This window comes from Panicum hallii, chromosome 9 (assembly GCF_002211085.1).
Source record: "Panicum hallii strain FIL2 chromosome 9, PHallii_v3.1, whole genome shotgun sequence".
In the NCBI taxonomy this organism is placed as follows: domain Eukaryota; kingdom Viridiplantae; phylum Streptophyta; class Magnoliopsida; order Poales; family Poaceae; genus Panicum; species Panicum hallii.
Genome location: NC_038050.1, coordinates 6,231,673 through 6,254,916, shown reverse-complemented (window position 1 = coordinate 6,254,916; position 23,244 = coordinate 6,231,673). Strand labels below are relative to the sequence as shown.

The 23,244-nt window shown below is 43.8% G+C and overlaps 6 protein-coding genes and 1 long non-coding RNA gene across 11 annotated transcripts; 6 read left to right on the top strand and 1 right to left on the bottom strand.

The window, feature by feature from the left end:
* The first annotated feature begins 1,959 nt into the window (after positions 1-1,959).
* LOC112877082 lies at positions 1,960-5,940 on the top strand. Of its 3 annotated transcripts, none has more exons than XR_003225433.1 (4): positions 1,960-2,343; positions 2,476-2,563; positions 3,971-4,094; positions 5,420-5,940. It is a non-coding gene; the product is annotated as an uncharacterized LOC112877082 (long non-coding RNA). The 3 variants fall into 3 exon arrangements; XR_003225434.1 differs by having other exon boundaries at positions 3,959-4,094; XR_003225432.1 differs by lacking the exons at positions 1,960-2,343; positions 2,476-2,563 and having other exon boundaries at positions 2,570-4,094.
* Positions 5,941-6,202: 262 nt separating this feature from the next.
* On the top strand, positions 6,203-7,671 carry LOC112877433. Its single transcript, XM_025941746.1, has 2 exons — positions 6,203-6,850; positions 6,908-7,671. Exons 1-2 carry the CDS (start codon positions 6,203-6,205, stop codon positions 7,490-7,492), a joined length of 1,233 nt encoding a protein of 410 aa, XP_025797531.1. The 3' UTR covers positions 7,493-7,671.
* A 757-nt stretch (positions 7,672-8,428) lies between these two features.
* Positions 8,429-9,186, bottom strand: LOC112877428 (glutathione S-transferase T3-like). The gene is made up of 2 exons (XM_025941736.1): positions 8,770-9,186; positions 8,429-8,680 (listed from the first exon to the last, which is right to left on the bottom strand). The coding sequence occupies exons 1-2, from the start codon at positions 9,184-9,186 to the stop codon at positions 8,429-8,431; spliced, it is 669 nt and encodes a 222-aa protein (XP_025797521.1).
* Positions 9,187-11,248: 2,062 nt separating this feature from the next.
* On the top strand, positions 11,249-13,837 carry LOC112877947. Its single transcript, XM_025942321.1, has 2 exons — positions 11,249-11,605; positions 13,533-13,837. Exons 1-2 carry the CDS (start codon positions 11,345-11,347, stop codon positions 13,617-13,619), a joined length of 348 nt encoding a protein of 115 aa, XP_025798106.1. The 5' UTR covers positions 11,249-11,344; the 3' UTR covers positions 13,620-13,837.
* Positions 13,838-14,714: 877 nt separating this feature from the next.
* On the top strand, positions 14,715-16,751 carry LOC112878286. Its single transcript, XM_025942734.1, has 3 exons — positions 14,715-14,924; positions 16,094-16,282; positions 16,406-16,751. Exons 2-3 carry the CDS (start codon positions 16,094-16,096, stop codon positions 16,505-16,507), a joined length of 291 nt encoding a protein of 96 aa, XP_025798519.1. The 5' UTR covers positions 14,715-14,924; the 3' UTR covers positions 16,508-16,751.
* A 134-nt stretch (positions 16,752-16,885) lies between these two features.
* Positions 16,886-19,759, top strand: LOC112878284 (maf-like protein DDB_G0281937). 3 transcript variants are annotated; one of them, XM_025942733.1, is made up of 9 exons: positions 16,886-17,446; positions 17,538-17,609; positions 17,693-17,767; positions 17,952-18,032; positions 18,135-18,204; positions 18,310-18,401; positions 18,504-18,545; positions 18,644-18,727; positions 19,529-19,759. In XM_025942733.1, the coding sequence occupies exons 1-9, from the start codon at positions 17,408-17,410 to the stop codon at positions 19,613-19,615; spliced, it is 642 nt and encodes a 213-aa protein (XP_025798518.1). In that variant the 5' UTR covers positions 16,886-17,407; the 3' UTR covers positions 19,616-19,759. The 3 variants fall into 3 exon arrangements, with proteins under 3 accessions (XP_025798518.1, XP_025798516.1, XP_025798517.1); XM_025942731.1 differs by having other exon boundaries at positions 18,135-18,401; XM_025942732.1 differs by lacking the exon at positions 19,529-19,759 and adding an exon at positions 19,056-19,178 and having other exon boundaries at positions 18,135-18,401.
* A 470-nt stretch (positions 19,760-20,229) lies between these two features.
* Positions 20,230-22,846, top strand: LOC112878068 (60S ribosomal protein L6, mitochondrial-like). The gene is made up of 2 exons (XM_025942466.1): positions 20,230-20,332; positions 22,358-22,846. Exon 2 carries the CDS (start codon positions 22,408-22,410, stop codon positions 22,717-22,719), a length of 312 nt encoding a protein of 103 aa, XP_025798251.1. The 5' UTR covers positions 20,230-20,332; positions 22,358-22,407; the 3' UTR covers positions 22,720-22,846.
* The last annotated feature ends 398 nt before the right edge of the window (positions 22,847-23,244 follow it).

The window sequence follows — 23,244 nt, the reverse complement described above, 5'->3', positions numbered from 1 at the left end:
GGTACGCGTTGATTCCCAGTTGCTGTTTGATTCATGCCCAATATTTTTGGGATGTTCTTTTTTGATACAAGAAGACAACGGATTCGGGAAAGATGGGAATGAAACAACCGTTGCAAATAACATCAGCAACACCCTGAAGAAGATCAAGCTTCCGCCCCCAGACGACTTTAGGAGCCTCAAGTACGTGGTGTTCTCCGGCGTCGAGGCGAGGAGCTGCGAGTGGTGAAGCACGTGTCCGAGAAATACAGCCTCTTCCATATACCGATGCACTGGGTACTCTAGTCATCTTTTCAAGACCATCAGTACCGGCTTTATGCAGACTTTATGCAAAGTTTAGATGATTGATCAAATTGAAAATAGAAATAAGATACATTTATTTGTCTTTCTATCACAAGGGCCGCGTATTCAAATGCAACCTGAAAAGAAGGATATGATATGCTTTTATGAGGAACTGCCATAACACCATAAATTGCTTGTAAAAATGAGTAGTTAAACAGTACTGATTGTTCAATAAAGTATACAGTGAAGAAGTCTCAAGAGGTAATGGATTCCACTTCCATATCACATAAAAAAAAGTACCTCCTCCATTTCGAAGTTTTATATTGTTCTGGAAGAAAATAGCATTTTATGAGTACTGAATGTTTAGTTAGATTTATAGGTCTGATTAGTTTGCTTACAAAATGTTAGCATATCAAAATGTAGGCAAGTCCATAAATTTTGGCACTCATTTGGTTGAAGGCCAAAAAAATAACCCACCTAACCAAGTGTTATTCTAAACTTGCTAAGATTTTTGTAAAATAAGATTGGCATGCCCACATTTTAGAGAGCATGATTAATTGGATGCCAATTTTTGCCAAGCCAAAATCATGGCAAGCCAATATATTGGATTACCAAAATCAGGGCGCCAAAGTGTTGGTAAGAAATTTAGATATTCATTTGGTTTAGTGTCAACCAATACTTTCGTCTCTTATAAGGTTTAAGAAGTTTCCAGTATCTTGCCATAATTTTAATTAAAATAATCAATTTTTAGGTAAGAACCACTTTATAGAATTTTAGTATGGAAAAATTGGTAGCAAATCAAGCAGGTTCTTGTTCGGGCATCCGACCCGTCTATGCTTGTATAGTTCTACTTGGCAGCCAAGTTTTCGGTTGGCCGGTGGAGCTTTTCTTCCTTAAGAGCCATTCCAACATGAAGTTCTAAATCTGGATCCTAAAATTTGTATTAGAGTCTGATTTGTTTAGTTTAGGACCCAAAAAATTTATTGATCTCCAACCCTCGGGTCTCAAATCCCGTCATTTCCAACTAATTCAGTTTTGTTTTTGCCTCCCACGTTGTTTCCCGCCTATATTTTCACTCCCGCTCATTTTGCCTTCCTCTCCCGCTCAAGTCTGCTCCACAATTCTGTTCCCACACCGATGCCATCCATGCATACGGCACCAGGTACCTGCCCCGGGTAGCCGGCACCACCGTCGGCCCTTCCGGTAGCACATCGCCGTCCTCCGCGCAACCGACCGGCGTCGCGTTGATTCTACCAGGAGCACGTCCGCGTCCTCCGTGCAGCCGGCCGGCGTCGCCATCGATCGACGTCGTGGGTCCTCCGGCAGCAGCTCATCCCTGTCCTCTGTCCAGCCGGCCGGCGCCGCCACAGATCCTTCCACAGCACGTCGCCACAGATTCTTCAAGCAGGCACGTAGCACCCGTAGCCAATTGCCGCTGTTCTTCAGGTAGGCACGCTCCGTCCCTACTGTCACTGCCGCAAGAATGTCAGATCATATGCGGTAAGCCCTTCTCAACACGGCCACAAATTTGGGACGCGGCTTGGCTACTCCCGCACGCGTCCTCCCAGGCGTGCTCCGGCCACGTGGCCGATACCCATTCGTCGTATTAAAGTAACACCTACCGCTTACGGCAACGGCTAACGGTAACGGCGTTATCCATCCTTATCTTCCACCACGCACAGCAGAGCTCGCTCTCTCCCCCACACAGACACACGTACGAAGCTCCTGCACCTCGCCTTGCCTCGCCCCGCCCCGCACCGGCGTCTCCACGGACCAGCCGCACCTCGTAGCAGCTGCTGCTGTCTTCGGCGACATCATCCTCACGCTCCACTACGCTGTGTCCTGTGCCCCGCACCGGCGCTCGCGGGCCACTCACACCTGGACGCCGCCACCGCCGCCGTCCTCGCACTCCACCACGGGAGCCGCTGCCCACGCTCTGCACCGAGGCGGGGTTCACCTCGTCGCTGCCGTCGTCGACTCGTCGTCGTCATCCCGTCGCTGCCCGCGCCCCGCACCGGCGCGGTGCGCCCGCAGGCTGCAGCAGCATGGAAGATGGCTTGGCGGGTAGGACCCTTCTCTTATTTTCCCCTTCTCATACACACGTAGATCTCTATTTCTTTGCAAATTTGTGAGATTCAGTTGCAAATTCAGACCTTATTAACTCAATCTGAGTAAAAAATAGCTGTTTGGATATAGGTATTTGCTTGATTAGATGCAGCAAGAAGCTAGATCCACGCTCGATGTTGTCAAAAAGTGCATGGAAGAAAAGCTAGAACTATACATGGTGAGTTTTCTTGACCACTCCACATATATATTATGATATTAAAACTGTAACTGCTGAATATTCTCAGAACTAAAACTGTTGATTTAGCGTGTACCAAACGTCAGAACTAAAACTGTTGAATATCCTTAGTACATATGGTGTATTCAACCTATAAAAAATTGTAGGAAGTTGTGGTAAATGGATCGATAGCCATGTGCTGTTGTCGGCCTTGATTTTGTTCAGATGGTGCTGTAGGAATGTTGAATAATGGACCCAACGAAGAAGTTGGAGCTGAATAACACTCTGATATATGGTTGAAATTCTGATTGCCTGGCAGCTCTATGTGATCCTAAAACAAACATGTAGAAAATATTAATTCCACAATGATAACAAGAGATCTGAAGTTAGAAGAAACTAGAATTATTTTTTACCATTGCTATGGCATGCCTTTGTGGTTGTATTGTCGGTTGCATCTGTACGACATGTTGACCAACAAATTGATTTGTTGTGATATTAGAGTCAGTTTTCTTCCTTCTATTCCTTCGTGTTTTTTCTCTAAAGCACCAATAGGTCTTGTCGAACCTCGTATTTCTTTCAACTTGGGTTTGATGCCTCTTACTGCAGGTCTGTCATTCTTGTTTTTTTTTGTCATCTACAAAATGATTTTAACTGGTAACTAAAGAGTCAAATTGAAGAATCATAGTTGAGTGATAGAAACTACGTACCATGGGGTATAGAAGAATTGTTCAGATCAGATTCAGACCTGATTTTCAACATTTTCTCTATTTCTTCTGCCAAATTCTCTGCATTTTTGGTACAAGTAGAGTATGCTTCATCAAACTGTGACGCTCGAACAGCTATTCGGTTGAAAATTCTGCATAGAGTGGAATAGCGATTTGATATGTTCACTTTAGGATCTTCATGTATGTTGCACATGCTGCTTATATGTAGGACTTTTGCATCAACGGTCCATCTCTTTAGTATATATTTCTCGGGGACAGATTTGATATTGTTGACATCTAGTATCTTCAGTGCATGAGAACATAAGATGCCAGCAAACTCAAACTTCTTGCAACTGCATAAAACAGTTGATTCCAATGAAGAAAATCTAACAGTATGTTCGTGATTTTTTCCATAGACTCTTGTTTTATACACCTTTTCTGCACCATCATCACCGCAGTAGAATAGTTCACAATTTAAAGTCTGCAGCACTTGCTCCTCAAATAACTTGAATATCGCTGGTGTATACATTGTTGTTACTTTCTTTAACATTTCCACTGCTGCTTTCGGCTTTGGTGTACTTTGTGTCGCTCTGAAATCACATGTAACCTCTTCATATCTTTTATCTCCCACTAATCTATCAAAGTGACCAAAGAATGTTAGCATATCATGCTTTACACTAATATAACCTTTTAGTTCATTATTCAGGCTTTCATTTCTTTGTGTGAGCACCATATCTGCAGAGAATGTGTTCCTGCCATAGACTAGTGCCCACAAATATCGTTTATCAAAAAGTCGCTGAAGCCATTTGTTCCCTTGAAGCTTGAATATGGTAAGCAATTGATTCCATGCATTTATAAAATCCTCCTCTTCCTCTTGATCATAAATACATTTCTGAAATTCAATATTAAATTTCTTATAATCTTCAACAACTCCAGCAAGATGTTTGCATGCATTCTGATTCATATGCCATACACAAATTCTATGATGAGTTCCTTGTAGAACTATCTTGATTGCTTTAGCCATGGCTGCATCTTCATCTGTCAGAATAGTTTGTGGTTTCTTCCCAGACATTACATTCAAAAAGGTTCTAAACAACCAAATAAAACTCTCAGTAGTCTCATTGTATAGAAGTGCAGCACCAAAAATAGTTGTCTTTTTATGATTATTGACCCCAACAAGTAAACCTAGAGGATGACCATCGTCTAGTTTTCTGTATGTTGTGTCAAACCCAACAACATCAACAAATGCTTCATAGTCAGCGACCATCTTAGAATCTGCCCAGAAAATGTTTGTTATCAAATCATCCTCGTCGACCTGAATGGAATAGAAAAACTTAGCATCTTCTGATGATCTTCTCTCTATATATTCCAAAACACCACTAGTGTCTCCTTTGTGTACCATCAGCGATCTCTTTGTATATAATCTATTTTTTACATCTACACGAGTGAATCCAAGATTTTCAATTCCTCCTGCTTCCTTGGCCAACAAATCAACAGCTGCTTTTGTAGATATGCCTACAGATTTGGCAACTTCTATCCTTGAGATTTTTGCCTCATCAACTTTTCTTTGTGATCTTAATTGGTGCCTTTGCTCTGGAGTAGCAAGAATATGATTATGCTCGGACTCAAACTCGTACACAAAGTAGGAACCATCAATAAGATTTATCTTCATACGTGCTGGACACGAACATCGTATCTCAGGTCTATTGAAACGTAAATTCCCATCTGTTGAGTCTGATTTTTTCTTAGGGGCACTCTTTCCTGCAAGTGTAACATGTCAACTAAAATTAGATAAATACTAAAAGATAAACGTTGTAGTGAAAGTGAAATTGTGTACCTTGACGAAAGCAACAAAATGTTCTTGTTTTTATAGTTAAAGAGTCTCCCAGATAATGAAATCCAGTCTTTCGAACACTAAATCCTATCTCCCAAGCATAAGCATTGTAAAATTCGTATGCTTCTTGCTCAGAGATAAATCTCATTCCAACTTTAGGTATCATGTCTTCTGGACAAGAATTATTTTGAGATGCTGAAGTATTTTCAAGATCCTAATTTTGGTGCGAAATCATTAGAAAACGAGAGATAATATAAGTGAAGTGAGGAATTCGAATGAAGGTATATTTCTTACCCCTCTCAATTGTGGTGATGTTCCCAGGTTTTCCCCAGAGGTCTTCGAGTTACTTGGAGGATCAGGAGCTTTAAAACTCGATGTTGGATTCAGAACTTCATCAAGACCCCTCGCCTGTGCAGCAGTAGCAGAAAATGGTGATGGATCCATTGCAGCTGCCGTTGAGATGTGTGAATTTAGATATAATAGATGTAGTGGTGTGTTGCGGCTGAATGTTTGTAGAATAAAAATATATACTTTATATATGGCTGGTATACATTCTCCAGATCTTGGCGCTAATAGGCGGGAGTTTTTTTTTCCTTTTGGCGCTAAACAGGACTCCGTCAGGTGCAAGTAAACGGAGGTATTTCTAGGTCTTGTGGTGGATCAATCACGGCCTGGTAAAGCGGTGTCTTACTTTAATACGATGAATGGGTATCGGCCACGTGGCCGGAGCATGCATGGGAGCACGCGTGCGGGAGCAGCCAAGCCGCGTCCACAAATTTGATTATGCAAGCTAATTAACAATACCATGCGGGTAGGCAGTACGTGCTGTTGTTTCAGGCTCACATTGAACTTAGTTGCTTGTTCATTCCATTTTGGTTTCGATATGAAGTACCTTGTTGATAATATGAAGCAAGTATATATAGTAATTGTTAAACTTCTTATATTGCAGGTTGACTAACTTGCTGTCTAGAATTATGTAACTTTGTTGTTCTTAATTACCTTGTTTGATTTATATTTAGTTTGCACAACACTACGGTGACAATGTTGTTTTCACCGATGGATAATTAATATATTATTATGTCCTGCTCATTTGATTGCACAAGGATGTCTGCAATGAAAAGAACTATGAGGCACCTTGAGGACGATGAGTTGAATGAACTTGACCACATCACGGTACTTATGCTTGGTGAGTACCAGAAGAGGAAGAATAAGCAACGAAGAAAGAGAGGAGGTTCAGTATTTGGACATAAGACTTATGATCGTGATAGAGAAGAGCATGATAAAAAATTATACCGTGACTACTTCGCTGAAGACCCAATATATCTTGAGAAATTTTTCAGGAGGCGTTTTCGGATGAGCCGCCGTCTTTTCAATCGGATAGCAGAAGCTGTTGCAAAGCATGATGAGTACTTTGTTCAGAAAGAAAATACTGTTGGTAAGGTTGGTTTTCCTTGTTTGCAGAATGTGACTGCAGCTTTTAGACAACTAGCTTATGGTGTTCCAGCAGATTATGTTGATGAGTACTTGCGGATGGGTGAAAGCACGGCTATTTTGTGCCTTCGGAAATTTGTCAAGGCTGTCTGTGAGGTTTTTGGAAAAGAATGCTTAAGGCCTCCAAATGAAAATGATACAGCTAGGTTGCTTAACATTGCTGAACAACGTGGATTTCCTGGAATGCTTGGAAGTATTGATTGTATGCATTGGAAGTGGAAAAATTATCCAGCAGGTTTACAAGGCATGTTTTGTGGTCACGTGAAAGAACCAACGATTATACTAGAGGCAGTTGCGTCCACTGATTTATGGATATAGCATGCTTTCTTTGGTCTTCCAGGATCACTCAATGATGTCAATGTTTTGCATAGATCTCATCTTTTTGATAGACTAACTCAAGGAGAAGCTCCAGCAGTTAACTATAAAATTAATAGGCACAATTATGATAAAGGCTACTACCTAGCAGATGGGATCTATCCTACTTGGTCGACCTTTGTGAAAACAATTAAAGCCCCGGCAAATTTGAAGGATAAAAATTTTGCTAAAGCACAAGAGTCACAAAGAAAAGATGTTGAACGTGCCTTTGGAGTGTTGCAGGCTCGCTTTGCCATTGTTCGAGGGCCAGCAAGGTTTTGGGATAAAGCAACACTTAGAAATATAATGACAGTATGTATCATAATGCATAACATGATAATAGAAGATGGACGAGACAGTCATCTTGAGGCACCCTATGATAAGAGCGATGCAGAGACAAAGAATTGGGTTTCACGTGCTGGGACTTCAAATTTTACTTCGTTTGTCGACAAGCATAAAGACATCCAAGATCCTCATATTCATGTTCAGAAGGATCTAGTTGAACATCTATGGGAGTGGCAAGACAAACGTTATGTGGTCAAACAATAGTTTAGAATGTTGTCAATTTTGCACTTTATCAGAATACTTTTAATACTTACTGTGAGCATTTTACTATATTGAACCTTTTGATTACTATCATTCTGTCATGAGTTCTGGTGTTATTTAAAGTTACTTGAAATTCAGTGCCTGATGTGAGATTACTCTTTTCAATTTCGTGTTTCCTGGAAAACTTGGGGTGTTGCCTGTATTTGGGACCGAGTTTTCAGTTCCAATTACTGTTGGCGGGTATGCTAATGCAACACCATTGCAAGTCTCCACAGCATACCGACGTGTTGTTGTCCTACGTGACCTGATCATGCCATATCTTCTTAGGCGTATGAAAGCTGATGTCAATGCACAGCTTCCCAAGAAAGCAGAGCATGTTCTTTTTTGCAGTCTTACTCAACAGCAATATGCTACTTATCGTTGCTTTCCTCGCTAGATGAGGAACTGTAATACTCCAGACACCGTGCAATGCACTGACCTGAAGATAAAAAAAATATAACTCACAAACCAACTTATGATCAGAAATCAGTATAGGTAGCTGCAACCATGAAACGAATATCCTTTTAAAAGATAGCACAAACCAACTTTCAAGCACACTATATATGACTCACAGACATCGTATATGTTGTAAAGTGCTCCAAATGCAGATAAAATATGTTCTTACATCACATGAATTTCTAATTTGTATTGAAGAAAATAGAGAGTCTAAATTATAAGAATAAAACACCTATGACTGCCTATTGCCAAAACGACGAGCTAGAATCTCTTCTTTCATCAACTGAAAATATTATTTTGCTTGGTCATCCATTGTACTTATGTAAAGTTCCATTATCGTCTTGTCATGCTGGTCTTGCTCCAACTCTATTTTTTTCTTATCAAGCTCAAAGAACCTTTCGTCACGCTCCCTTCGTTCCCTCTTAATTTCTTCTCTTGATTCTCTCATTTTTTAACCTCTTCAATGAAAGGACCAGGCTCATCATCGCTGCGCCTTTTCTCTTTCAATTTTTCCTTTTCAGTTTTCCTTCCTGCAGGTCTTTGAGCATTGGGATGATCATCTACATATGCATTGTTCGGTTCATGAGAAGCTTTATCTTCAGCCCACTTTGGCTCATGCCTAAGAATGTTCCATGCATGGAAAAAAGGAAAAGCTTTTTTTCTGAGTTCATGGAACATTGCATTTGCTTCAGCCACCTGCATACACAAAGATAAAATGCACATCTGAGCAACTTCATAGTACTTGAACAATTAAAACTAAAAATAGTTATACATGTGTACTGTACCTTATCATCACTTGTCTTCCCACTTTCATTTCTCCTTTCTATGTTTTCATGGAAACCTTGGAAAATACTCACATCTTTGTGAATTATACCCCACCGATGCTTCAACGATGACCAATTATGATCTGATTCGAATGTCCTATTCACGTGAAAGTACTTCTCAATTCTTTCCCAAAATCGGCCATCCTTTTGATCCCTTCCAATAATAGCATCTTTACTTATATTAAGATACGCTGAAACCAACAAAATATCTTCAGCTTCACTAAAATTCTTGGAACGGCCCTTTGGTTTTGACTGTGAACCAGAATCATTCGATGGTGGTGACTCTATGACCTCATGTTCACTTTCCATAATTTCCTGGGACAGGAAAACATCTTTAGAGCTTTGGTTGAGAAGATGAGTGTAGAACCCAGGTGACATTGTTGTGCTGCATAACAGATATGAGTTTGGTTATAAATTACAGTCAACCAGTCACAAACACTAGGCTAACAGGTCGGTCTCAAATGTAAGCATCACAATTATCCAATTTGACAAAAGTATAGGAGCACATTGGTACAGAAAGCTTCATTCACATTCACATAACTACGGAAAAAAATACTATCTAGCTGCTGCTCGCCCTCTTCAGAAATATTTTACATACCGAGGCAAGGGACTGAAACAAAACTCGTCAGTGTCTGTAGGTCAAAAATAAGCTTTAACTCACTCAATGCGAGGAGCCTTAACCACTAAAAATAAGCTAGAAACAAATATAGTTATTAAAGAATTTCTGAACTCTTCGGAGGCCATCAGTACTGCCATTGTGTCGTGACGGTGCTAGCAACTAATAGTGGGTCACAGCGCAACACTTATTGCTGCAGCTTATTGCTTCGGAAGCCACGAGCGTTTGCTAGCTTATTGCTGCAGCAGAACAGAACAATGACAATTGCACATGCACCAAAACTTTCCTAGCTTCGTCAATATGCAGCAACTATTACCCTGCTATTAGTTATCCATCACAATCGATCATTAGCTGATCTGACAATGATTACCTGGAAAGCTTTGGTCAGGGCAGGCCCCTCCCTTGTGCAGCCAGCCTCCAGCTCGACATTAGATTACATTCAGAACAAAAAATCGGCAATGGAGCCCAAGCAGTAACACTAGTAGCGGCGCAAACAACTAATGCAATTCACAAACAGACATCCCAGATCACAAATAAGAACCAATAATCACTGGATTCGTTCTTGTACAACAACAGACCAATCGAATTTATTGACATAAATAGAAAGAATTGTACCTATAACCACCCATCGATGCTAGGGGTTCTTGGTACATTGCCGGCGCCACCAAGGAACGAAAATCAATGTTATCTGTCGTCGTTCGATGTCGAACAGCTCCTGCTTCCAAAGCTTGGGGATCTGCGGCAGCTCCTGGGACCAAGGGAAACCTTCGCGCATCTGGGCAAGCAGAGGCAACCGTCGACCTTCCAATGGCATCTAGGGCCGTCGCCATGGAATTCCGCCTGGGTTTAGCTGCCGAGCATAAACGAGAAAGAGAGGGTGGCCTTCCATCCATCTCCACGGTCGTGCTTCGGTGGAGGCGCGGTGAGGCGGGAGAGGCGGCGCCTTGGGGAGTGGAAAAGTCCGGGAGGTTGCGCGGGCGTGCGAATACACATAGGACCGCTGGTTTCGAGTACCTGACTTGGGGCCAGTTCCGTCCGGGCCAAAAAAATTTTGATGATTGTCTGTAAAATAGGATCTCCGTTGGATCAGTTATTTTAGTGTTGAGCCCTATATTTTAATTTACAACTCATTTTAAGACTTCCGTTGCAGTTGCTCTAAGGCGTGCCATTCGGTCGCGTCGCTTGGCACAAAATCGGACGCTCCACGAAACGCCCAGAGCCAGCTGTATAATCTGAGCAGTGTTTCTGTTTCCAGTCTGCCTAGTGCCTTGGCACTAGCTTCCGCTACTCCACGGGCTGCGAGATCGCCATTTTGAGAATGGGGCCCGGTAGTCAGTGTCCATAACAGTGGCACGTGACGTTCAAATCCTCTGGACGCTTCCGATCCCAAGAACTGCCCGGACCCTGGAGCCCAGCTACCAAGGCTCCCAGCAAAGCAAGATTGCGGGCCCACGACGAGGCGTCTCTGCCGAGCAGGAAAACGACAGTGCATGCAGAATCCTCCCGGCCCCACTTCCACCCCTGCCTCTGCAAATTCTTGCCCAAGAAATGGAAGGAAATGAAATGCCCGGGCCCGGAGCATGGACTCGGACCCACAGCTCAGTTTCTTGTGTAGAACGCGCAGCGGTACGCGGCAAGAACCTGTGATCCCACATGTCAGAGAGACCACGTCGCCTCTACCCTCTCCTGAACCCACGCCTTCTGCAGTTTTGCCCCTGCCCAGCGCTCATCTTCCTTCGCAAGGAAACTGACCCGGGGCCTCCGCCTATAAAGCAGACGCCCCGGCACCATTGCCAAGGACAACAAAAGCTTCCCATCCTCTTGGCCCGGTTGGCCGGTTCCTCCGTCCACCACCAGCCCTCTCCATCTCCTCTTCTCAGGGTCTCCGTCCGAGTGCCTTCGCTTGGTGTTGGGGCCGCGATGGAGAAGGCGGCCTGCGTAGAGAAGGAGGCTTGGTGTTGGTGTTGGTGTTGGTGTTGGTGTTGGTGCCTGACCGTGCTGCCGACCCTTACGGCGCCGGAGAAGGAACCCGGGACGCGGGAGAAGTGCTACAAGAAGACGGTGGGGGAGGAGGCGACGTTCCTGGAGAGCGCCAAGGACTACTTCAACCAGTTCAAGGCGATGCCCGCGCAGAAGTACTGGATCTACCTCAAGAACTACTTCTCCCAGAAGTGCAGCTCGGTAATGTCGCCTGCCCGCACCCCTCTCCTCTTCTCGGTACTCCCTTTCGGTGATGCGCGCGCGTGATTTTTCCTGCTTGGCGAGTTCTTCTGGTTCGTAGCTGTTTGATGGTGTACTACTTGCTTGTTCTGCTTTCCTGGTTGCGAGAAAATGGTTGTGTGCATTTGTAGTTGATGATGTAGCCCTGTTGGCGCTTGATTAGTCGTGTGACCGGGAATCACCTGCTGGTGGTGATGCTATGCTAGTCTCTGTATTTTGGGTTGTCTTTTGATCTTTTCTGCACGAATAGGGTTATTCGTTCGTTGGATTGGAATCCATCGCTAGTTACCAGCATATGTCAGCAATTAGTAACGTTGTTTTCCGTAAGTGATCAGGAAATCGTGTGCTCACGCGTTTCAGATTTTTTTTTAGATCGAGATGGTATTTTCCTTAGTTTTCTCTTAATCGTGAACGGATAATGGGGGATGGGCGTTTAGCATGTCTTCTGGTGTTCAAATCCTTCTGTATTGTTAGCAAACATGGTGATGGTATTCTGCTGGAATCCATCTCAAGCAGTAATGTAGCAGCGAATTTTTAGATTATTTTCCGGCACGTGGTCAGAAATTGTTGGATGGTGATGGTAGACTAGTAGAGGTTTTCCCGTTTTCTCTTGAGCTTGAACGGATCATTGGGTGGATTTAATATGTTTGGGTGTTCAAATCAGTACTGTGCATGCATTTTGCAAGCCTACGTGTTAAATTCCTGTTATGCTATTGGAATCCATCTAGGGCACTAATGTAGGAGCAATTTAGTGAGATGTGCAACTGTGAGCCTGAAAGAGCGCTGCACTTGATCTTTCTCTGCCCATTCGCGGCGTCCTTCTGGAGGTCTCTTGGGCGAACTGCCGCCCGGCCTCGACATCCGCGATGTGCACAAGATACCAACGGTACCTGCTGCGCACTTTGATACCTTCATCCTTCTTTGCTGCTGGCACCTGTGGAAGAGGAGGAACGGCATCACCTTCAGGCAGGAAACAATGTCGCTGCGTCAAACTCTGCAGGCTTGCAGAAATGATGCTAAGCTGTGGAGCTGTCGTCTGCCGCGTGCTGATCGGCATCTAGGAGACCGCTGGTGTTCTTTGCTTTCTTTGGCAATGTAAGCCGATACACAACCTTTGACAATCCGGCCGTTTAAGGGCCACTGATTTAAGGAAATACAAATCAGGGGGGGATCCTCTCCCCCTCCGTTGACCTCTCAAAAAAAATTGGTGAGATTAATTTTGCACAGTTTTTCACTAGTGTGGACTGTGGAAGCATGTGATCCAACACTCCAACCATGGATGCTTTTGCTCCTCACTGTATAATTGCATCGCTGCAGCAACTCATTTATTTTGTTTGCGAATAAAATTAGTCAGAGGGTACTGATGCCACTGCAGTAATCTGAGTTTGTGCTATATTATTTCAGACTTTTGGCTTGGATTTCAGTAACTAATTTGTTAGTGCTTCTGATGCATTTTGAATAGACATAGTATTAAATGAAATGAGAGCATACGAAATTGCAAAGATGAAACAATGCATTGTAGAAGGGGTTTCATCCATAGTTTCATTTCTAGTTTGTAGATGTGGCGCTCTAACAACGAAATGAAACCTTCCATTGGAATTGGCCTTATACTAATTCCTGATTATGTGCAATTAAGGTCTTTCAGAATTGTGGCTTGGATTTCAGTTGCTAATTTGTCCAGTTTATGATGCATTTCCAATTGATATCGATTGCATTTGTGCTTATTCCTGAATATGATGTGCTTTTAAGGCCTTTCAGACACGTGGCTTGGATTTCAGTACCTAATTTGTTCTGTTTATGATGCATTTCTAATAGATATCTATTGCATTTGTGCCTGTTCCTGATTATGATGTGCTTCGGTGCTAATCTCTTGCTTCTCCTATCGCAGGTGTTCGGCAAGCAGAAGGTCGAGCCCATAGTCAAGGATGATGAGACTCCGGAGGTGGCGAAACTGGCAGCAGTTGAGTCTCGCTGAAAGGGCTGATCGTCTTTTGGGGAAACAAATGTAAATGATCTTTGGGCGTGTTCTACGGTGGTGAAAACTTGGGACTTCTTTGGTCTTGTCAGAAACTAGTATCGTAGTATGTCTTGTGTTGCTAGCTTTTCGAAGTAGTGGTGTGGGCATCATTGGTCCAGCAACTCGTCATGAAAACAATGTGTTTCTGCATCAAGTTCTTAGAATGTGAACCTTAATCTGCCTGAAATGGAATGGTTACTGAGGCCATTTGCGATGGTTTGCTATTGTTGCTTACATTTCTGCTGAAGCCTGAGCTTTGTCTTTAACTCTTTGCATTGAGCTGTTATGATTTTTAGGTTCAATATTTCCATTGGTGAGTATGACCTGTTATGTGATTGCCGTTGAAGTATGAATTAGCACTTGCTCTGTGATCTTGTTCTGGAAGTAAACTCTAGCAAGTTTGTGGAAAAAATGCAATTCTGATCCTTTGGATTGTAGGAAACTTAAGCACCGTTTGGATCAGATTGCAGATTTTGAAAAGCTAGATTTGGTATTGTTTCCTTTACATGCTTGACCATGATTGTTTCTTGTAAGAAAGTTCAGTTCTTGCAGTTGCTACTGCAAGCCTGCAACATTAGCAGGACACCTCCGCAAGCCATCCGAAAAAGCAGCATACGTGCAGGGCAGTAGGACTCGCACAGTCATCACTCGCACTCTTCCCGTGTCGACGCCCGTGCTCCGGTTCGGCACGCGCGCACCTCCATGCTCCATCTGCAGGCGGTGAGAAGCCCGTTACGGTGTATGGCGACGAGGTCACGAGGACTGGAGGAGGTAGACCTGCTCGACGTACAGCGGCACGACGTATTGCCGTGCAGCGCCGGGCTGGCATGGGTGGTGCCGCGCGCGGTGCGCCCGTCCCGAATCCCGATGATCATCATGGACACACACGGCTTGCCGCACGAGCGAGCAGCCGCTAAATTGGCTGAATACGTAGGCCCATTAGCACAATACGTTGGCCCAACCCAACTCTGCTTCTAGCCCAATTATCTGGAGCGTTCTGGCCCCTTCCTACGTTACTGGTCGCGATCTTTCTTTCCCACGCTCCAAGAAAGAAAACCAGAGGCGCCCCCCCTTCCCCCGCCGTTCCGAAATCCGTTTGTTTCGCACCGTGCAAGCAAGACCAGGGGCGCGGCGATCAAAAGCTGAGACCCTGACACCGCAACTGCCGACGACACCTCCCATTCCAATCGCCAATTCGCCATCACCGCCTGGAGCTGTTCCCCTCTACAATCTCTACCCCCGTCGCTCGTCAGGCTCCTCGAGGTAAGTGGAAACACCCTGCCCTATCAATCGATCATCCCACGCCTTCTTTTCCCCTCCTGCTTCCGATTTGGGAGCGATCGCGTCGCGTTGTGTGTTGCGTGGGCCGGCTGAGCGAGGCAGCGCGTGCCGGGCGGGGCGGGTGCACGCACTGGTGCTTCCGTTGTTAATGTGCGCTGGAGCTCGGATTGCCTTTGCCATGTGGGTGCTCGCTAGGTGTTCGTCGAAATTCTGCAGTTAGTGAGAGAGCGAGCACATGGGAGGGTTCCTTCAGGATTGGTTACGGCGTTTCCTTGTGTTTTGATTGGATTCGTTCATATGTACTACTAGGTTGTGTCTCGGTTGGATTGGTACAGAAAGCATTTAAGCATACCATTAGTTTGTCTTCCTACCAGGTAGTGTAAAGGTAACTGTACCAGGTAGTGTAAAGGTAACTGTCTGAAGCAGGATTTGCATGTGGTAACAACGTGCTGCGGAATGTCAGTTAATTCTGTATGCTCAAATGTCTTTTGGTCTTTTTTTGTCAACGGAATGCCTTTTGGTTTAAGCCGATCATCCTTTGCTCACCTGACAATTGGCGCTGCCCTTAAGATTTGGTTTATTGTTCTTCCATGACAAGGCTGTACTACTACTTGACTGATACTGGTTGGAAACTTAACTTGTCCATTTACTATTAGCCATTGTAATTCTACTCCTTGCAGTTCCGTGATTACATGAGGGTTGATGGCTTTCAGTTATGTACATTAACAAATAACAATCAAGGCTTCTTTTGTACCAGTCTTCGAGTGTTTCTAGTATGCTTGGAACTTCTTAGGTCTCGTCCTGTTTCTGCGTTTCAATGTTTTACTATCTTCAACCATGCCATATAACATGATGAGCACAATCATTTGTTCCGTTTCTTGCTTCTGTTTTCCTTCCATTTTTTTCTCTTGTGCATTATACATCCCTAACTGACATAGGATATTAACTAATGGTCCATTGATGGATTTTCTCTATCAATGTTGTGGTAGTTACCTATCTTCATTCATTTAATTCTGAACCTCCTTTGATCAGATTGAAAGCTTCCTTGTGATTTATCCTTGTGCTGCTATGTATCTGGTTATGATAATTTCTGGTACTTTTTTGCTGGAATTCTTATGTGTACTTCGTTTTGTTTTTGTTTCGGTGTTAAGATGGATTCAAGCAATGCTCAATCTGAAGGTTCAGCCCCATCTGTTCCAAAAAACCCTGCCATGGCTTCATGCCGGAAGAAGAAAACCGATGATGCTACCTTCCTCGAAGATCTGAAAGACCACATCGATGAGTTCATTCATGCATCCATGGATGAGCACAAGACCTGCTTTAAGAAGACAATTCAGAAGGTTGTCTGCACCAGTAAACTGAAATTGGGTTTTATCCGATAAAAAGATGCTCCCCTCATTTGGCCATTCTGCAGTTGTAATTCATTTCATGCTGAAATCTTTTGTTTTCCATGTTCTGCGCAGATGTTTGGGATGTCAAAGGCTGTTGCAGAGCGATCAGCTGCAGGGGCAAAGGAAGCTGAAGTTGAAAGTGCTTTGCCTCTTCAGACCAGTGTCTCGCAGTAGAATGTAATGGCGGTGGTAATCTGTTGCTCTGTGTTATCTGAAAAGCTGAAGTGCCGTCCGTAGTATGTTTCTGTTACTGGGTTCTAGTGTCTCATTCTCCCAAGTTTGCTTTATGAGTGCTAGTATGTCATAAAATAGATTTTAAACGATAGGAGTGCAAGTTTGGGATTGAAATATCGCCGTGCTTATATTGGTTTCTGATGTTGTAATAATCAAGTTAATCCAGGATCAATTCAGTTTAACTGAATTTGTGGTGTGTGTTTGATGCTTCCTATTTTCTCTAGCATTTACTTTTAGCAACTTTCTGTCATCATCTTTAACCCTAAACATCCTTTCCTAGAAAGAAGCAGCTCTGTAACCTCTGAAAGTGCTTAGTGATGTCAGCAAGGGTTAGCCATCAGCAGTATCATGTCGTTGTGCCAGATTTCTAGTGTTTCTTCTCCCATGCTGTTTGCGGACGACTCCACGGATCATCCCAACTCCACAAGCCAGAAACAAGTCCTGAACATTGGGAATATGGGATTGCAAGTCAGAGGCTGGGAAACTCACCAAGTTAATGCCCCCTTCTTTTAACCTTTCTCATGCTGTCTTTCATTCACCTAGGCACGGTACCGTGGGCGTTCGTTCGGAAAGCCAAATTTGTGTTACAGAAACCTCTGGAAGAGGCATGCTGCGCTCGACACCGTTTGCCACGTGGACCAGTCAAGGGTCAAAGGAGAAAACGCACTAGAGTAAACGGTGCTCGCCAGCTACTCTTGCCTAGCTCTGACCGCGACAAGCCTTGGTGATCAAGAGGAAGCAACACCACCATTTCAACGGTCTCTTGGCCTCCACTCCGCACCGTAGCCGTCGATCTCCATCCTTCGAGGCCTCAACTGTCTGCAGGAACCAAGCGTGGGCATGGCTTCCATCTCCTCCACCACCTCCTTCCCTTTCAAGGTGCGTCTCTCAGCGTCTGCGCAGGTTGGTTTGGTTGTTTGCTCGACATGGCTCCATCTGAGCTCCTTGCTTCCTGCAACAATACCTGAAGATCATACTGGGATCATCGTCGCCGGCGCGCCGGGAGATCTTGGCTGACATGGGATACGAATTCATCGTCATGGTTGGGAAAACTACTCCAGATTGCTGAATCTCCGAGTTTCTTTCAATTACCAGCTGCTTATGTCTGATTTTCTCTGATGTCAGAGCGCTGACATCGACGAGAAGGCCATCAGGAAGGACAAGCCAGATGAGCTGGTCAAGGCATTGGCTGAAGCCAAGGTATACTGTTACTGCTGTGTATATTTCATACCAACATCTATCTACTGCTACAAGGGATACAGGATACTAGCTAGTTTGAGAAGCTTGTTGCTGCAATGGACTTGAGAAACCATCAAGCTGCTGTTCTTAGTGGTTTTGTTTTGAGTTCAGTAGCACAACATGAACTCTGTTTGTTCAAGTGCAGGCTGAGGCTATCAAGCTGAAGCTCCATGACGACTGTGGTCCAGGCAGTGACCAGACAACCCTTCTGATCACCTCGGACCAGGTATGAACATTCAGGTTCAGCCTTTGCTGGATTCAGTTTTGTACTTTGTGGATCTGAACACTGTCATAACCATTCAACCGATTTTGCATGCGGGTAATAAAGGTCATGGTGAGCAAAGGTGTGATACGGGAAAGGCCACGGAGTGCAGAAGAAGCCAGGGAATTTATCAAGGGTGAGAGGTTCTCCTTCCTTGTGATCGTTAGATATGTCATGTCTGAAAGGAAACGCCATCTTCAGGGGGGAATTGATAATGCATCTTCTTCGTTTTTGTTGACAGGGTATTCGGATGATCGAGCATTTGCGGTGAACTTTGTTCTTGTATCCAACCTGAGTACTGGGGCTACAAAAGGAGGATGGGACATACCAGAGGTAACTGATGAGATGTCAAGATCTTCTCAAAACTGAGATGGTCAAGATCTTTGTTCTGCAAATCACAACGGCATCTGTTTTGTTCTGGATTGCTTTATGCAGATCAAATTTAAGAACATACCGGACGAGTTCATCGACAGAGTGGTGAGCCTCGACACTCTATAAACATCATTCTGTTTCTACCATCGCAATCTAGTATACAGCAAACTGAAGAGCGCCTGTGAAATGACATGTTCGTTCAGGTTAATCAAGGCGAGATGACATGCGTGGCTGGCGGGCTTAAGCTGACACATCCGTCAGTACTGCCATTCATCATCAAAGAACTGGTGAGCAATTCCTCATATTTTGGCCCTGTTTGGTTCCGACAGATTAAACTTTAACCCCATCATATAAAAAAGAATCTTACTATCTAGAATATTAAATAAAATCTATTTAATTTTTTTTAAATAGATGAGTGCTAATTCTCAAGATGAATTTAGTGAGCCTAATTAATCTATAATTTACAACAGTGATGCTATAGTAACCATCCGCTAATCATGAATTAATATAGCTTATTAGATTCGTCTCGCGAATTAGCCCAGAGATTCTACAATTAAATTTATAATTAGACTTTATTTAATACTCCTAATGATAAGATTCTCTTTGACGTGATAGGGCTAAAGTCTAGCCCTCGGGAACAAAATACCCTCTTTGTATGTCTCACGGTTATATGGACTAAAGTTTAGTCTTTATCATATCAAATCTTCGGATGCTAATTAGAAGGACTAAATATAAGGTAATTATAAAACTAATTACACATATGGACGCTAATTCGTAAGACGAATCTATTAAGCCTAATTAATCTATCATTAGCACATGTTTACTGGAGCATCATATTGTCAAATCATGGACTATTTGTGCTTAATATATTCGTCTCGCAAATTAATCTTTATTTATGCAATTAATTTTATATTTAGTCTAAATTTGATACTCCTAATTAGTAACCAGATATTCAATGTGATAGGGACTAAAATTTAGTTTGTGGACCCCGAAAAAGAGCAGAGCGTTGCTTAAGTTGCAGATGCTGAATAACGGTGAATTCAGTTCTTTGTTCTGAGCTCTCTGTAATTTCCTGGTTGGTTGCCCAGGTCGGTACGGCGGATAGCGTTCGAGGTCTTCCAAGGGAGCTCACAGAGAAGCTTATTCGAGAATCACTGGAAGCAAAAGCGGAGTGAATCCGTTTGCAACAGAGGAGTGGTCGAGGTGTTGTTAGATGTGAGCGAGCATCATGTCAAAAGTTTTTTCTTTTCTTTAAGAAGCAGGAGCACTGTTGATGCATTTTACTCACTGGACGAACTTTTCTTCTCTCTCTTTTATTTTTTCGCGAAATACTGAGGAAATCTTTTCAGATGGGCAATGCTGTGCTACAAAAGTTGACGAAAACTTGAGCTACATTTACCATATGGTTTGTTGGCCGAGGCAATTTTATTCATATACATGATTTTGTTCGTGAAATATAATCTGCATATTGAATTTGAGTAGTGGCAAAAGTTATCTCTTGTCCCCCCCCCCCCCAACACACACACACACACACAAACACAACAGAAAAAAAAAATCTGCATTCGAAATATTATTTTAGAGGATCTTCCCTCCTCCCTCTAAGTATTGAAAAACGTTTTTTCTTTCGGGCTTTGGCTGTAACCATGTCGGACCTTTGTTGGGCCGAAATCAAGCCCAGCCCTTCCCGACTGGGCTTTGCCAGCGCCGCCGCCGCCGAAGCGGCCTCCAGACCTACCCTCATTCCGCGCGCCATCGAGCCTTCTTCCTCGGTACTCTCGGTAGTCGACTAGTCGTCGTCGACGTCCACCACCGTCCGCTGCCCGCCGCCTCTGTTGGCAAAGGATCAGAGCGGAGTGGATGCCCATCCGGGCTAGGATTGTTTTCTCTGGTTGGTAAGGAGCCCTTGCTTGCTTTGGATGTGTATATAAGAGTGAGTTTTGGTTCAATTAGGCTTGGATGTAGATCTCCAATGCGCGCAAGATCGGTTTCAGCTGACACCGTAGGATTAGGACACAGATGCCAGCGCATTTTGTCGTCAAAATCTTCTGGGGTTCTACTGAATTTGGGCGTTCTATCTGGTGTAACCTAGTTATGGTTGATTTGGGACCCAGATGCCAGTGCATTTTGTCGTCAGAATGTTTTCTGGTTCCACGGAATTAGGGCGTTCTATAGATTGTAAGCTTCTTGAATCATAAATCAAAGGAATGGGTTACTATATCTGTTTGACCTTATCCAAAGGGCATTTGCTGAATGATTCAGTTTAGTGCCATTTCTAGAAACGCGCCCGGAGTAGTGTGTCTTGTTCAAGTTGGTGATTTCACCGATCGCCACCATGGCTGGCTCAGGCCTACATGCAGGCACTTGCAGTTGTGATCTACTACTGTTTTATTCATTTCGGTCTTATCGGTAGCCGCTGGCGGCTACCTTTTGGCTTTGGGCCTGTTTAGTTCACTTTAGTTCACTTTGCATTTTTGCAAAATTTTACTGTAGCAAAGGAATCTTACTAATTTGAAGTACTAAATGAAGTCTATTTGCAAAACTTTTTGCATGGATGGGTTGTAAATCGCGAGACGAATCTAATGAGCCTACTTAATCCATGTTTTGCAACAGTGATGCTATAGTAATCATCCGCTAATTATTGCTTAATTATGGATTAATTAGCATCATTAGATTCGTCTCGTGATTTACAACCCATCCATGCAAAAAGTTTTGCAAATAGACTTCATTTAGTACTTCAAATTAGCAAGATTCTTTTGCTACAGTAAAATTTTGCAAAAATGAAAAGTGAACTAAACAGGCCCTTTATGTGTTGAAGCGCCGACATGTCCTTGAATAGATTCTAGGCGTTCCTATTATTAGTATGTTCTCTGGTCGTATTCATGGAGCTGGTGTACCCATAATACTTGATCCAGTCTGTACTGCTACTTTGCGTCTAGCATCAAATGCTCCGTTCCTCTGTTTGGGATAATATACTTAGGCTGGTGCTAATGGGGGGCGGTTCCGCCCCCCCTGTCGGTCCGGCTCAGGCGGGAGCGAGGAGAGAGGCGGGCGGGAGGGAGAGAGAAGGCGGGAGCAATCCCGCCGGGCGGGAGCGGGCGCTATCGCCCCGCTCTCGCCCGCGTTGGCAGGCGGGAGGCGGGCGGGAGCGAGGCGGCACGCTGGCGTCGGGCGAGAGGGGTGGGGCGGGAGTGATGTGGCGCGTTTCTATTAGTCCACGCGGAGGTTGAAATAATTAAATTTGGAAAAGAAAAGCTGACGTGGAGAAGAGAGAAGTGAGAGCTGGCATTATAGCCTGTGCATTGGAGGGTAGGGTGAGAGTGGGGTGAGAGTGAGGTGAGAGCTGACGTGGCGGGAAGATATCTCCCCCCACCACTAGACTCAGCCTTATGTCTTTGTGAATTCTACTGGCCCTCGATTCTGCATCTTCTGTAATTATGGAAACAAATAGTGCTTCAGAGTTCAGAGCTGCTACTCTTATTCTTCAGCAGCTCAGTGAGAGTTTTGGAATTTGTTAGATGGGATTATTGGATGGTCTTATAGTACACGCTATCTAAAATTTGTTCAAGTACACTCTTTTAATCTGAAATGTGAAATGTTGAACTCATATGAAAGAGTATCATTCTGTGTCATCTCAATATTGGATGCATGTTTTTAGTCCTTCAGTGGAGGCAACAAGCAGTATCCTCATCGCTGACTACCTACAGGGAACTTAAAATAGTCATCATCAGTCAGTAGATTTTTTTTATCTCTATAAACTAGTTTGGAGGCATACCGCGTACATCAGCGGTACATCTGGTACTTTGTAGCCAAATGTGCCAGCAGGGAAGAGCGATTTAACTATTTGAAGCTTTAGTCTGGTTCTGTTACGTTTACACGAACACTTTCTTTGATTTAACTTCAATCCTTCTCTTGTCAAGGTAACCAGGCACAAGATATTTCCCTGTTGGACAGTCTTTCTTCCCTTTCTATGGAAGCCAAGTTTACCCGGTTCCTGAAGCTTGTCGGAGTAGGACTCAAAGCAAGGTCAGACCGCCAAGGCCGTGAGTTATTTCTGAAGCTGGGCTACAGCCACGAGGTTCAGTTCACTGCTCCACCCGCCGTTCGCGTCTTCTGCTTTAAGCCCAGCATAATCTGCTGTACTGGGATCGACAAGGATAGAGTGCACCAATTCGCCGGCGCAGTTCGCAGCTGTAAACCTCCAGAAGTGTACAAGGGGAAGGGCGTATTGTACATCGACGAATTCGTGAAACTGAAGCCAGGGAAGAAGCAAAAGAAGTGACCCATGGATGAAACCTTGCATTCGAGTTTGAGTCTGATAAGATGCTGCAGCACATCTGCAGTGGTACAAACGTTCTTGTATTTGCCATGCAACATCTGGAGCTGGAATAACATAGTGGGTTACGCGATGTAAGAGTCATTTGATGAACATTTTTATGACTAATGGCCTGCATAGCGATAGCATAGCAAGTTCAATTTACTTGGCCTAAAAAAACAAGTTCAATTTACTTGCTTAAGCTGGTCGAATGCTACTTCCAATGTGTTCATTGCTAGTTTGCTACTGCTCTTTTGTTGTCTTTATCCGGCTCCGTATCATCGTGGTGTTGGGTCATATTCGTACTCGGCTAAATAATTAGTCCTTTGGATGTACGAGCTGTGACAATGATGTTGATAAAGCAATGCGGATAATCAAATTGCTGAAACCCGATCGGAAAAAAAAACTGCCAATATATTGATGCTAATGAGCCTGCACCGAGAGAGGAATCGAACTGTTGCCACTTTTTTGCTAAACCAAACCTGCGGGTTA

What these genes read in the sequence shown, in the direction of transcription:
- LOC112878286 (XM_025942734.1), top strand. Translation starts at nt 16,094, where the DNA reads ATGGATTCAAGCAATGCTCAATCTGAAGGTTCAGCCCCATCTGTTCCA. An exon ending in TTAAGAAGACAATTCAGAAG is followed by an intron (nt 16,283 to 16,405) that starts GTTGTCTGCACC and finishes TGTTCTGCGCAG; the next exon opens with ATGTTTGGGATGTCAAAGGC.
- LOC112878068 (XM_025942466.1), top strand. Translation starts at nt 22,408, where the DNA reads ATGGAAGCCAAGTTTACCCGGTTCCTGAAGCTTGTCGGAGTAGGACTC.
- LOC112878284 (XM_025942731.1), top strand. Translation starts at nt 17,408, where the DNA reads ATGGCTTCCATCTCCTCCACCACCTCCTTCCCTTTCAAG. An exon ending in CCACCTCCTTCCCTTTCAAG is followed by an intron (nt 17,447 to 17,537) that starts GTGCGTCTCTCA and finishes CAATACCTGAAG; the next exon opens with ATCATACTGGGATCATCGTC. An exon ending in GATACGAATTCATCGTCATG is followed by an intron (nt 17,610 to 17,692) that starts GTTGGGAAAACT and finishes CTCTGATGTCAG; the next exon opens with AGCGCTGACATCGACGAGAA.
- LOC112877947 (XM_025942321.1), top strand. Translation starts at nt 11,345, where the DNA reads ATGGAGAAGGCGGCCTGCGTAGAGAAGGAGGCTTGGTGTTGGTGTTGG. An exon ending in TCTCCCAGAAGTGCAGCTCG is followed by an intron (nt 11,606 to 13,532) that starts GTAATGTCGCCT and finishes CTCCTATCGCAG; the next exon opens with GTGTTCGGCAAGCAGAAGGT.
- LOC112877428 (XM_025941736.1), bottom strand. Translation starts at nt 9,186, where the DNA reads ATGTCACCTGGGTTCTACACTCATCTTCTCAACCAAAGCTCTAAAGAT. An exon ending in GGAAGACAAGTGATGATAAG is followed by an intron (nt 8,681 to 8,769) that starts GTACAGTACACA and finishes TTGTGTATGCAG; the next exon opens with GTGGCTGAAGCAAATGCAAT.
- LOC112877433 (XM_025941746.1), top strand. Translation starts at nt 6,203, where the DNA reads ATGTCTGCAATGAAAAGAACTATGAGGCACCTTGAGGACGATGAGTTG. An exon ending in AAGGCATGTTTTGTGGTCAC is followed by an intron (nt 6,851 to 6,907) that starts GTGAAAGAACCA and finishes TTATGGATATAG; the next exon opens with CATGCTTTCTTTGGTCTTCC.